This window comes from Leucoraja erinacea, unplaced genomic scaffold (assembly GCF_028641065.1).
Source record: "Leucoraja erinacea ecotype New England unplaced genomic scaffold, Leri_hhj_1 Leri_155S, whole genome shotgun sequence".
In the NCBI taxonomy this organism is placed as follows: Eukaryota; Metazoa; Chordata; class Chondrichthyes; order Rajiformes; family Rajidae; genus Leucoraja; species Leucoraja erinaceus.
Window position 1 is genome coordinate 224652 of NW_026575847.1, and position 13817 is coordinate 238468.

Below are 13817 nucleotides of genomic sequence, written 5' to 3' on the forward strand. Positions count from 1 at the left end.
TACTCCTGCACCTATTTTCTATATTCATTGTAAATTGTGCCTAATGTTTTGTTTAGAGATACAGTGCGGAAACAGGCCCTTTCGGCCCATCGAGTCCGCGCCGACCAGCGATCCCCGCACATTAACACTATCCTATACCCATTAGGGACAATTTTTACATTTACCAAGCCAATTAACCTACATACCTGCACGTCTTTTGAGTGTGGGAGGAAACCGAAGATCTCGGACAAAACCCACGCAGGTGGGCGGCGCGACTCACATCGCAGCGGCCTCTGCAGTCCGTCTGTCTTTTTTTATTTTCTTGTCTCGTTTGAGTGTAGTTTATAGTGTTTTTTTTAACTGGGCATGTGTGGGGGGGTGCAGGGGGTGGGGAAACTTTTAAAATCTTTTCCCTGTACGGAGGACCCGACCTTTTCTCTGTCGGGTCTCCGTTGTCGTTGAGGCCTAGCACCGTGGAGCGGCCTCCAACCGGAGCGACCTGGGACACATGTCATGGAGCCTGCGGACTCACCATCGTGGAGCTGGCCGAGTTCGGAACGGGAGGAGCTGTGGTGGCGCGAGGTTGTGACCGGACCCCGGAGCTTCGGAGGCTCCAGCCGCCAGCCCGGTGGACGGTAACACCAGGAGCTCACGGTTCCCTGGTGGGAGACCGCTTTTCGAGGCTTCCGCAACGGCAACTTCTCCCGCCCAAGTTGCGGGGTTGAGGATGACCTGGAGCGGGGCCTTACATCGCCCGGCGTGGCTTTAAATGGCCGTGGGACATGCTAGCGCCCGCCGGGGGCTCCAACACCAAGACCCGGATCGTGGCCTTGGATCGCCCGGCGCGGCTTTAATGGCCGCGGGACTTACTTACCATCGCCCGCTGGGGGCTTTGACTTTGACATCGGGAAGAGAATGGGGAGTGCAGGGGAGAGATAAGACTTTGCCTTCCATCACAGTGATGGATGTTTGTGTAAATTGTGTTGTGTCTTGTCTACGTGTGTGTATGACTGCAAAAACCAAATTTTGTTTGAACCTCATTGAGGTTCAAATGACAACAAATAAATTGTATCATTGTATCAGGTCATGGGGAGAACGTACAAACTCCGTACAGACAGCAGCCGTGGTCGGGATCGAACCCGGGTCTCCGGCGCTGCGTTCGATGTAAGGCTGCCCCACCGTGCGGCCCAAGTGTACAGGATGGTGCTAGTGTACGGAGTGGTCGATGGTCCTGCTCCCATGCTGCATCTCTAACTGGAGAAGGTCTGAAGAAGGGTCTCGGCCTGAACGTTGCCTATTTCTTTCGCTCTATAGATGCTGCTGCACCCGCTGAGTTTCTCCAGCACTTTTGTCTACCTCCATCCGTAACATCCGGCTTGAGATCTAACTATTTCTTTGGTTTATGGTTCATTCGCAAGAAGAAGACGAATAATCTCTAAAGTGAAGCGAGCACTACGTACCTTGTAGTAGTGGTCCAGGAGGATGCGGACCACTCCCTCCACACTCTCCGCTTCCACCGGCTTCTTTGCGAACTGCAACAGGTACTGCAGCGCCTCGGTGGAGTTTGTGGACTTGCAGAGGTCAACGTGCAGCGCCGCCGACTTGCTGGGCTTCGCCAGGCGCAGTTTCTTGGCGGGAATTTCATCGTGCGGTTGTTGAATCTGTAAAGTGAAGCATATGAATGAAGATGAATCCGGCAGTCGATAACATTGGCTTCATCTTCCTTCAGTTATTCAACTCAATCAAAATGGATAGGATCGGCTTAGAGGGATATAGAAACATAGAAAAATAGGTACAGGAGTTGGCCATTCGAGCCAGCACCGCCATTCAATATGATCACAGGTGGATGAAAATACTGGAGGAACTCAGCAATCACGGGGAGAACGTACAAATAGCGCCGGAGTTCCATCCCGACTACGGGTGCTGTCCGTACGTTCTCCCCGTGACCTGCGTGGGTTTTGTCCGAGATCTTCGGTTTCCTCCCACACTCAAAAGACGTGCAGGTATGTAGGTTAATTGGCTTGGTGTAAATGTAAAAATTGTCCCTAGTGGGTATAGGATAGTGTTAATGTGTGGGGATCGCTGGTCGGCGCGGACCCGGTGGGCCGAAAGGGCCTGTTTCCGCGCTGTATCTCGAAACTAAACATTAGGCACACTTTACTTCACTTAAGAGATCTTCTTCTTCTTCTTGCGAAGGAATAGGTGACGTTTCGGGTCGAGACCCTTCTTGTCTACCTTCGATTTTTCCAGCATCTGCACTTCCTTCTTAAACTACTAGTGTGTGGGTGATCGCTGGTATCTTCAGACTGATATGCCGACTTCAATAAGATCATGGCTGATCATCTAAAATCAGTAACCCGGTCCTGCTTTCTCCCCATATCACTTGATTCCTTTACCCCAAAGAGCTAAATCTAACTCCCTTGAAAACGTCCAGTGAATTGCCCTCCACTGCCTTCTGTGGCAGAGAATGCCACCCATTCACAACTCTCTGGGTGAAAAATCTTAACCAGCAACCTGTTGGTTGCAATAAAGAATGAGTTTAATATGGGCCAAATGCAATCAGGTGGGACTGGTGTAGATGGGCATGTCGGTTAGCATGGGCACGATGGGCCGAAGGGCCTGTTTCCACACTGTATGACTCCATAAATGTTTACATGTAGTCTTTTACCGAGAGTAAGTGAATCAAGAACCAGGGGACATAGGTTTAAGGTGAGAAGGGAAAGATTTATTAGGAACCTGAGGGGCAGCTTTTTTTGTCTACTGAAGGTGGTGGATATATGGAACTAGCTGCCTGAGGAGGTAGTTGAGGCAGGGACAATAACAACATTTAAAAGACACTCGGACAGGTAAATGGCTAGGAAAGATTTAGACGAATAAAGGTCTAATGCAGGCAAAAGGAACTAGCTTAGATTCATATAGCTCCTTCCACTCAACATGTCCCTGCTACACTAGTTCCACCTGCCCATATCCCTCCGAACCTGTCCTATCCATGTACTTGTCTAACTGTTCCTTAAACATAGTCCCAGCCTACTCAACCTAGATGGGACAGCTTGGTCGATTTGGGTCGAAGGGCCTGTTTCCGTGCTATATCACTCGCTGATATCTTCAACGACTCTTGCAACTTCTCCAAAAGTTCCACAGAAAGCACACTCTTGGGATACATCAAGAGTCAAGAGTGTTTAATTGTTACATGTACCAACATCAGAACAATGAATTCTTACTTGCTGTAGCACAACAGGCCTGTGCTCATAGAAACATAGAAATTAGGTGCAGGAGTAGGCCATTCGTCCCTTCGAGCCGGCACCGCCATTCAATATGATCATGGCTGATCATCCAACTCAGTATCCTGTACCTGCCTTCTCTCCATACCCCCTGACCCCTTTAGCCACAAGGGCCACATCTAACTCCCTCTTAAATATAGCCAACGAACTGGCCTCAACTACCTTCCGTGGCAGAGAATTCCAGAGATTCATCACTCTCATCTGTCCTAAACGATTTCCCCCTTATCCTTAAAAGGATGAGGGGGGGGGGGGTCTTATGGAAACGTATAAAATTATAAAAGGACTGGACAAGCTAGATGCAGGAAAAATGTTCCCGATGTTGGGTGAGTCCAGAACCAGGGGCCACAGTCTTAGAATAAAGGGGATGTCATTTAAGACTGAGGTGAGAAAAAAAAAACGTTTTCACCCAGAGAGTTGTGAATTTGTGGAATTCCCTGCCACAGAGGGCAGTGGAGGCCAAGTCACTGAATGAATTTAAGAGAGAGTTAGATATAGCTCTAGGGGCTAGTGGAATCAAGGGATATGGGGAGAAGGCAGGCGCCATTGATTGGGGATGATCAGCCATGATCACAATGAATGGCGGTGCTGGCTCGAAGGGCCTCCTCCTGTACCTATTTTCTATGTTTCTATAACGTATAATATGCAACATTTCAAAAAATTAATCATCTAAATATTAGTTTGGATATAAAGACAGGCCAGTTTTTATTTTAACTGTTGGGAAAAAGATAGCGGAGTCAGGGGATATGGGGAGAAGGCAAGAACGGGGTACTGATTGGGGATGATCAGCCATGATCACATTGAATGGCGGTGATGGCTCGAAGTGCTGAATGGCCTACTCCTGCACCTATTGTCTATTGTCTATATTCTTGAACCTGGTGGTCAGTTTTCAGGCTCCTACACATTCTTCCCAATGGCAGGAGTTGAAACGTAGAAAATCGGTGCAGGAGTAGGCCATTCAGCACTTCGAGCCATTCAACATGATCATGGCTGATCATCCACAATCAGTACCCCGTTCCTGCTTTCTCCCAATATTCCTTGATTCCGTTAGCCTTAAGAGCTCCATCTAACTCTCTCTTGAAAACATCCAGTGAATTGGCCTCCACTGCCTTCTGTGGCAGAGAATTCCACAGATTCACAACTCGGGGTGAAAACGTTTTTCCTCATCTCAGTCCTAAATGGCCTACCTTTTATTCTTAAACTGTGACCCCTGGTTCTGGACTCCCCCAACATCTTCCTGCATCTAGCCTGTCCAACCCCTTAAGAATTTGATGTTTTTATAAGATCACCTCTCATCCTTCTAAATTCCAGTGAATTTAAGCCCAGTTGATCCATTCTTTCATCATATGTCAATTCCGCCATCCCGGGAATTAACCTGGTGAACCTGAGCTGCACTCCCTCAATAGCAAGAATGTCCTTCCTCAAATTAGGAGACCAAAACTGCACACAATACTCCAGATGCGGTCTCACCAAAACTAGTGCAAAAGTCCAAAGTCCTCAGTAGATCTCAAGACAGTCTGTAATTCATAGTTTAGTTGCTGAGAAAAGGCTATTCTTGAACTTGGTGGGTCACAGTTTTCAGGCTCCTATACATTCTTCCCAATGGCAGGAGTGAACTGAGAGTGTGGCCAGGCTGGCGTGGGGGCCTCTGATGATGCAGGCTGCCTTTTTGAGGCAGCGCCATCAAGGCACTGACCTCTCCTCCAACAAAGAGATCTGTAGGAGGCGCTGCCTCAAAAAGTACACGGGTAAAACAGGTGTGGAGGGATGTGGTCCAAACGTAAGCAGGTAGGACTAGAGCAGCCTAGACATTCTGGCCCGGTATGGGCAAGTTTGGCCGAAGGGCCTGTTTCCACACTGTATGATTTTATGACTGTATTGATGCAAGATATTATCTGATTTGAATGGGTAGCTTGCAAATAAATGGGTTTTTTTTAACTGCGTCTCGACACGGCGGCACAGCGGTACAGTTGCTGCCTTACAGCGAATGCAGTGCCGGAGACCTGGGTTCGATTCTTACTACGGGTGCTGTCTGTACGGAGTTTGTACGTTCTCCCCGTGGCCTGTATGGGTTTTCAGTTTTCTCCCACACTCCAACGACGTGCTGGTTTGTAGGTTAATTGGCTTGGTATAAATGTTTAAATTGTCCCTAGTGGGTGTAGGATAGTGTTAGTGAGTGGGGATCGCTGGTCGGCACGGACACGGTGGGCCGAAGGGCCTGTTTCCGCCCTGTATCTCTAAACTAAACATACCAAATAACGCAAGAGATCTTTCCAGTCCTGCAACTCCAGCTCTGTAGAACTCTGGAAAGTCCTTACATAAAAGGCAATGATGCTTATGCTGTGAATTTCAATCACATCCAACTAATCCCAATCACTCCTATCTCACAGAACTATTTTTTACCTCATTTATTATTTAGCCAGTTCCTTCTGAAAGCTACCACTTGGCTTCCGGCAACACATTCTGGATCATAAATTATGGGATAAAAGAAATGTCTTCTTCTTTCAGTTAATTATGGAAAGAAAAGCACAGGTCAGGAACTGGCCCTTCGGCCCGCAATGTCTGTGCCGAACATGATGCCAGGTTAACCTAATCTCCTCTGCCTGCACGATCAATATCCCTCCATTCCCTGCATATCCATGTTGCTTATCTACAAGCTTCTTAAACGCCCACTCTCGTATCTGCCTCTACACCACCAAATGCGGGCTGAATGGAGAGGGCATCTTATAGAAACATATAAGATTATTAAGGGATTGGACATGCTAGAGGCAGGAAACGTGTTCCCGATGTTGGGGGAGTCCAGAACCACGAGCCACACAGTTTAAGAATAAGGGGTAGGCCATTTGGAACGGAGACAAGGAAACACTTTTTCACCCAGAGTTGTGAATCTGTGGAATTCTCTGCCTCAGAAGGCAGTGGAGGCCAATTCTCTGGATGCTTTCAAAGGAGAGTTAGATAGAGCTTCTAAAGATAGCGTAGTCAGGGAGTACGGGGAGAAGGCAGGAACGGGGTACTTATTGTGGATGATCACATTGAATGGCTCGAAGGGTCGAATGGCCTACTCCTGCATATATTGTCTATTGTACTGCTCTAGAAGCATATAAAATGACGTGAGGCACAGATAGAGTAGACAGCCACCACCATTTTCCCCCCAGGGTGGAAACGTCCAACATTAGAGGGCAGAGCTTCAAGGTGAGAGGGGGAACATTGAATGGAGATGCGTGGGGTAAATTAATCTTTTTACACAGAGGGTGGTGGGGGTCTGGAACACATCGCCAGGGGTGCTGGTGGAGGAGGCAGTTACATTCAGATAGGCACATGGAAGTGCTTCCATCCCCAGTGTTTCATGGGAATGAGGTGTAGTGTAGATACAGTCTGGAAACAGACCCTTCAGCCCACAGAGTCAGCACCCGTCTTTTTCTCTGGAACTCTCTGCCACAGAGGGTAGTTGAGGCCAGTTCATTGGCTATATTTAAGAGGGAGTTAGATGTGGCCCTTGTGGCTAAGGGGATCAGGGGGTATGGAGAGAAGGCAGGTACGGGATACTGAGTTGGATGATCAGCCATGATCTTATAGAATGGCGGTGCAGGCTCGAAGGGCCGAATGGCCTACTCCTGCACCTAATTTCTATGTTTCTATGTTTCCTCTTAAGCCCTTTGTTCCTCTAGGGAGCATAGCTCATTGACAAATGTCCTCCACCTCACTCGGTTGGCAGTTCTTTCGAGATCTCCCCAGTTGAGCCCACTCTCAGACATTTCTGCCTGGACACCTCTTCTCCAGCTGTTCCTGGGGCGACCTCTTTTCCTTTATCCTTGGGGATTCCATTTCAGGGCTTGCCGGGTGATGTTTGTGGCAGTTTTCATAGAAAATAGGTACAGGAGGAGGCCATTCGGCCCTCCGAGCCAGCACCTCCATTCATTGTGATCATGGCTGATCGTCCCCGATCAATAACCCGTGCCTGCCTTCTCCCCATATCACTTGATTCCACTAGCTCCCAGAGCTCTATCTAACTCTCTCTTAAATCCATCCAGTGACTTGGACTCCACTGCCCTCTGTGGCAGGGAATTCCATAAATTCACAACTCTGGGTGAAAATGTTTTTTCTCACCTCAGTCTTAAATGACTTTATTCTAAGACTGTGGCCCCTGGTTCTGGACTCGCCCAACATTGGGAACATTTTTCCTGCATCTAGCTTTTCCAGTCCTGTTATAATTTTATATGTTTCCTGAGGGTGTGTCCAATCCAACTCCATTTTCTCCTTCGAATTTGTAAGTCATTGGGCTCCTGACTTGTTCTTTTCCACAGGTCCACATTGCTTACTTTGTCTCTCCACCAGATGTTAAGTATTCTCCTAAGGCAGGTGTCACCAGCGATCAGCCGTGCACGAGTTCTATCCTGCACACTTGGGACAATTTACAGATGCCAATCAAACTATAAACCCGCACATCTTTGGAATGTGGGGGGAAACCGGAGCGCCCGGAGAAAACCCAAATGGTCATGGGGAGAACGTACAAACGTCCTCACAGACAGCATCCAGAGTCAGAGTCGAACCCGGGTCTCTAACGCTGTAAGGCGCACTTCTACCCCTGCGCAAAAATTCAGCAAACCCTTGGATCGAGCAGGACTGTGGGTTAGGCCTCGGTCCTGGAGTGCAAGGTTGTTGGCTCGAAGGGCTGAATGGTGCTCCTGCACCTATTTTCTATTTCTATGTTGGGATTGCAGACTTAGATGTAGGTTCAAGCAAATGCAGATGCTGGTTTAAATAGACACATAGACAATAGGTGCAGGAGTAGGCCATTCGGCCCTTCGAGCCAGCACAACCATTCAATGTGATCATGGCTGATCATCCACAATCAGTACCACGTTCCTGACTTCTCCCCATATCCCCTGACTCCTCTAGCCCCAAGAGCTCTATCTAATTCTCTCTTGAATGCATCCAGTAAATTCTGAGACAGAGAATTCCACAAATTGACAACTCTTTGTGTGAAAAAGTTTTTCCTCGTCTCAGTTCTAAATGGCTTACCCCTTATTCTTAAACTGTGGTCCCTGGTTCTGGACTCCAACATCGGGAACATGTTTCCTGCATCTAGTGTGTCCAAACCCTTAATAATATTATATGTTTCAATGAGATACCCTCTCATCCTTCTAAATTCCAGAGTGTACAAGCCCAGCTGCTCCATTCTCTCAGCATATGACAGTCCCACCATCTCGGGAATTAACATTGTAAACCTACGCTGCACTCCCTCAATAGCAAGAATGTTCTTCCTCAAATTAGGGGACCAAAACTGCACGCAATACTCCAGGTGTGGTCTCACTAGGGCCCTATACAATTGCTGAAGGACCTCTTTGCTCCTATACTCAACTCCTCTCTTTATGAAGGCCAACATGCCATTAGCTTTCTTCACTGCCTGCTGTACCTGCATGCTTACTTTCAGCGACTGATGTACTCGGACACCCAGGTCTTATTGTACTTCCCCTTTTCCTAACCTGGCACCATTCAGGTAATAATTTGCCTTCCCGTTCTTGCCTCCAGAGTGGATAACCTTACATTTATCCACATTATACTGCATCGGCATGTGTACTCAAAATTGTTGGAGTTACTCAGCGGGTCACGCATCATACGTGGAAGCAATATGATGTTTTGGGTCGGAGTACGCAGGCATTTGGCATAGTTGCGTTCATTAGACAGGGCATTGAGCACAGGAAAAGACACAAAGTGCTGGTGTAACTCAGCGTCTCTGGAGAGAAGGATGGGTCAATAGACAATAGACAATAGGTGCAGGAGTAGGCCATTTGGCCTTTCGAGCCAGCACCGCCATTCAATGTGATCATGGCCGATCATCCACAATCAAACCCTGTTCCTGCCTTCTCCCCATATCCCCTGACTCCGCTATCTTTAAGAGCCCTATCTAGCTCTCTCTTGGAAGTATCTAGAGAACCTGCACCCACCGCCCTCTGAGGCAGAGAATTCCACAGACTCACAACTCTCTGAGAGAAAAAGTGTTTCCATGCCTCCGTTCTAAATGGCCTTACCCCTTATTCTTAAACTTATAGAAACATATATAATTATAAAAGGACTGGACAAGCTAGATGCAGGAAAAATGTTCCCAATGTTGGGCGAGTCCAGATCCAGGGACCACCGTCTTAGAATAAAGGGGAGGTCATTTAAGACCGAGGTGAGAAAAAACTTTTTCATCCAGAGAGTTGTGAATTTATGGAATTCCCTGCCACAGAGGGCAGTGGAGGCCAAGTCACTGGATGGATTTAAGAGAGAGTTAGATAGAGTTCTTGGGGTTAGTGGAGTCAAGGACTATGGGGAGAAGGCAGGCACGGGTTATTGATTGGGGACGATCAGCCATGATCACAATGAATGGCAGTGTTGGCTCGAAGGGCTGAATGCCTCCTCCTGCACCTATTTTCTATGTTTCTATGTCTAACTGTGGCCCCTGGTTCTGGACTCCCCCAACATCGGGAACATGTTTCCTGCCTCTAGCGTGTCCAAGCCCTTAACAATCTTATAAGGCCTTAACAGTCAGGCCTCCAGCTTGCAGTTTGGTTCACTTCCCAGGCCCGAAGCTTTAGACCGGCTCTGTGGGGAGTGTCAGTGTGGGGACTGGGGCCAGTGAGTGGGCCTCAGGGGTACGGGCCAGGATGAAGTCCAGTTTGTTTAGTTTATTGTCACGTGTACCGAGGTACAGCAAAAAGCTTTTGCGTTGCGAGCTATCCAGTGCAGCGGAGCGACAATCGTAGCCACCCACGGCAAAGATCATAGAGTCCACAGTGTGCAAGATACAGGATTCAGACCTCAGGGTCCATGGGCGGCTTTAGGCCCCAGGCCTCCAGCCTGGGTTGGTTCAGTTCCCAGGCCGGAGACTTGACACCAGCTCTGTGGGGATTGTCAGTGAGGGTTTAGGCAGGACCCAGGCCTTTGTGTCCAAGAGACAGTGTTAGGGCAACAAGAGTCCGGGCCTGGGGGGGATTCAGGGGCGGCTTTAGGGCCTCAGGACCCTGGGCCTGGTTGGATTTAAGCCTTAGAGGCCGGGCCTGGCGGGTTCGACCCTGGGGTCCGAGGCCTTTGTGACTCAGGGGTCTCGCAGTGAGGCCTCAGGGCCTGGATACGGGTTCAGGCCTCAGGGACCGGGGTCTCAGGCATTAGGGCTGGGGTCCGGGCCTGGGGTCACAGGCTTCACGGCCTGTATGGGTCCGAGGGCCGCAGCCCTACGTCCAGGCCGCTCGCTGGGGGTTACCCGGGTATGGGAGGCGGCTGTCCCGCCTCTGGGCCTGAAGCTAGAGTAGCGCGGGGCCTAGTGCAGGGGGTGAAGCCTGGGGCTGGAGTAGTGGAGTAGCGCGGTTGCCCGGTGTGGGGCCTAGGCCGGGCCCGCAGCCTGGGCCTGGAGTAGCGCGGTTGCCCGGTGTGGGGCCTAGTGCTGGGCCCGCAGCCTGGGCCTGGAGTAGCGCGGTTGCCCGGTGTGGGGCCTAGTGCCGGGCCCGCAGCCTGGGCCTGGAGTAGCGCGGTTGCCCGGTGTGGGGCCTGGAGTAGCGCGGTTGCCGGGTGTGGGGCCTAGTGCCGGGCCCGCAGCCTGGGCCTGGAGTAGCGCGGTTGCCCGGTGTGGGGCCTGGAGTTGAGCGGTTGCCCGGTGTGGGGCCTGGAGTAGCGCGGGCCCGCAGTGGGGCCTGGAGTTGAGCGGTTGCCCGGTGCGGGGCCTGGGCCTGGAGTAGCGCGGTGTGGGGCCTAGTGCCGGGCCAGCAGCCTGGGCCTGGAGTAGCGCGGTTGCCCGGTGTGGGGCCTAGTGCCGGGCCAGCAGCCTGGGCCTGGAGTAGCGCGGTTGCCCGGTGTGGGGCCTGGGCCTGGAGTAGCGCGGTTGCCCGGTGCCTGGGCCTGGAGTAGCGCGGTTGCCCGGGTTACACACCCACCTGCACCACTCTGGTGAACTCCTCGTACACCCGCTTCTTCAGGTGCGCCGCCATCACCGGGCGCTGGCCCCGCCCCGCCGCGCAGCGCCCCCCCGCCGCCGGATGGCCACAGCACAGCACAGGCCCTGAGCGCGGCACCGCCCACCCTCTCTGTCCTAGAGTTACACAGTGTGTGGGAAACAGGCCCTTCGGCCCACCCACTCCATACTAGAGTCACACAGTGTGTGGGAAACAGGCCCTTCGGCCCACCCACTCCATACTAGAGTCACACAGTGTGTGGGAAACAGGCCCTTTGGCCCACCCACTCCATACTAGAGTTAACGAGTGATACAGTGTGGAAACAGGCCTTTCGGCCCAACTTGCCCACACCGGCCAACATGTCCCATCTACACTAGTCCCACCTGCCCACGTTTGGTCCATATCCCTCCAACCCTGTCCTATCCATGTACCTGTCTAACTGTTTCTTAAACGTTGGGATAGTCCCTGCCTCAACTACCTCCTCTGGCAGCTTGTTCCATACACCCACCCCCCTCGGTGTGGAAAAGCTACCGCTCAGATTCCTACTAAATCTTTTCATCTTCTCCTTGAACCTAATTCCTCCGGTCCGCGATTCCCCGACTCTGGGCAAGAGACTCTGTGCATCGACCCGATCTATTCCTCTCTTTCACACCTTCACATTCCTCTCCAAACTGCCACCAAACAAAGCAATCTACCTTTAAATTCCTGGGTAACAATCATCTAAAGGATTTTTATTATATTTAGTTAATGTTTAATATAGTATTACAGTATATTATAGACAATAGACAATAGGTGCAGGAGTAGGCCATTCGGCCCCTCGAGCCAGCACCGCCATTCAATGTGATTGTGGCTGATCATCCCCAATCAGTAGCCCGTTCCTGCCTTCTCGTGTTAGTACGCTGGTCGGTGTGGACTCGGTGGGCCGAAGGGCCTGTTTCCGTGCTGTATATCTAAAGCTTAACTAAACTCGCACTGTCCTACACACATTAGGGACAATTTTTATCAAGCCAATTAACCTACAAAACCACACTCCTTTGGAGTGTGGGAGGAAACCGGAGCACCCGGAGAAAACCCACGCAGGTCCGTACAGACAGCACCCCTGGTCAGGATCGAACCCGGGACCCGGGTCTCTAGCTCTGTAAGGCAGCAGCTCTACCCGCTGCGCCACCGTGCCGGACTTGTGGCAGCGCCTGGTGTGGATGCTTTCAATGGTGGGGCTCCATGATGATCGGTACCACCTTGTCGGACGCCGCCTGACCCGGTGAGTTACTCCAGCACTGTGTGTCTTCCATTCTAAAGGGCCTGTCCCACTTGAGCGACATTTTCGGCGACAGCCTGAAAAGAGGTTGTCGCGTCGTGGTCAGGTCGTGACGCTTCGTGGCGCGCGGTGTCTCTCTGCTGCCCCCCCCGGATTTTGGAATGTTCAAAATCCTGCCGCGACATCTGCGTGTCTTATCTTATCGTGCGCCCTTTCACACGATGACGTACGGGTGACGTGTGTTAACGTACGGTCATTGCCTATGCTAATTTATTGCGCGTCATCGTGCATCACCATGTGTCACTATGCGTCACTATGTGACAACGATGCGTCGTGGTTTATAGGGAAGCTGGGTGATCAAATGACGTCACGCGCCCCAGGTGATGCAACCTGTCGTGTCTTGCCGTATCGTGTGGCGGGTGGACGTACATTGACGCCGCTTGACGGCTGAGACATCATAGGCGCTGTTCTGGGCTGCCGTATGGTTAATTCCCGGGATGGCGGGACTGTCATATGCTGAGAGAATGGGGCGGCTGGTCTTGTATACTCTGGAGTTTAGAAGGATGAGAGGGCATCTCATTGAAAAATATAAGATTGTTAAGGGCTTGGACACACTAGAGGCATGAAACATGTTCCCGATGTTGGGGGAGTCCAGAACCGGGGGCCACAGTTTAAGAATAAGGAGTAAGCAATTTAGAACGGAGACAAGGAAACACTTTTTTCACACAGAGAGTTGGGAGTCTGTGGAATTCTCTGCCTCAGAGGGCGGTGGAGGCTGGTTCTCTGGATGCTTTCAAGAAAGAGCTAGATAGGGCTATTAAAGATAGTGGAGTCAGGGCCTATGGGGAGAAGGCAGAAACAGGGTACTGATTGGGGATACACAAAAATGCTGGAGAAACTCAGCGGGTGCAACAGCATCTATGGAGCGAAGGAAATAGGTAAAGTTTCGGGCCGAAACCCTTCTTCAGACTGATTTCCTTTTTTAATTTCCTTCGCTCCATCTGCTGCTGCACCCGCTGATTTCCTTTTTTTGAGTACCTATTTCCTTCGCTCCTTGATACTGATGCTGATCAGCCCACTAAGTTTGGCTCCAGGGCCAAATTTTGTGTATCCTGCACCTATTGTCTCAGTACTGTCGCTGCTGTTATGGCGACGCACGGCGATGCGTGTCCTGTCCTATGATGACGCGTGGAAATTGGTGACGCATGGTGACGCGGTGTGTCGTACCTTGACGCGCCGCTGTCGTACTACTTGACGTTTTTCAGGCGACATCGGGCGTCAGTCACTGACACCCGCCGTCACTCATAAAATCGCAAAGTGGGACAGGCCCTTAAATCTGTCAGTAAATGTGAATTATAGCTCACACGCTTT

The 13817-nt window shown here is 50.7% G+C and overlaps 1 protein-coding gene across 1 annotated transcript in view; it reads right to left on the reverse strand.

Moving 5' to 3' along the window:
• The window catches only part of ints4 (integrator complex subunit 4), a 66887-nt gene extending 55633 nt beyond the window's left edge, over window positions 1-11254 (reverse strand). The window contains exons 1-2 of the mRNA XM_055665853.1: window positions 11171-11254; window positions 1440-1640 (exon numbers count right to left, since the gene is read on the reverse strand). Of these exons, the coding sequence (XP_055521828.1) occupies window positions 1440-1640; window positions 11171-11224 (255 nt within the window). The 5' untranslated portion in view covers window positions 11225-11254. The remainder of the gene's footprint in view (window positions 1-1439; window positions 1641-11170) is intronic.
• Window positions 11255-13817: the final 2563 nt, after the last annotated feature.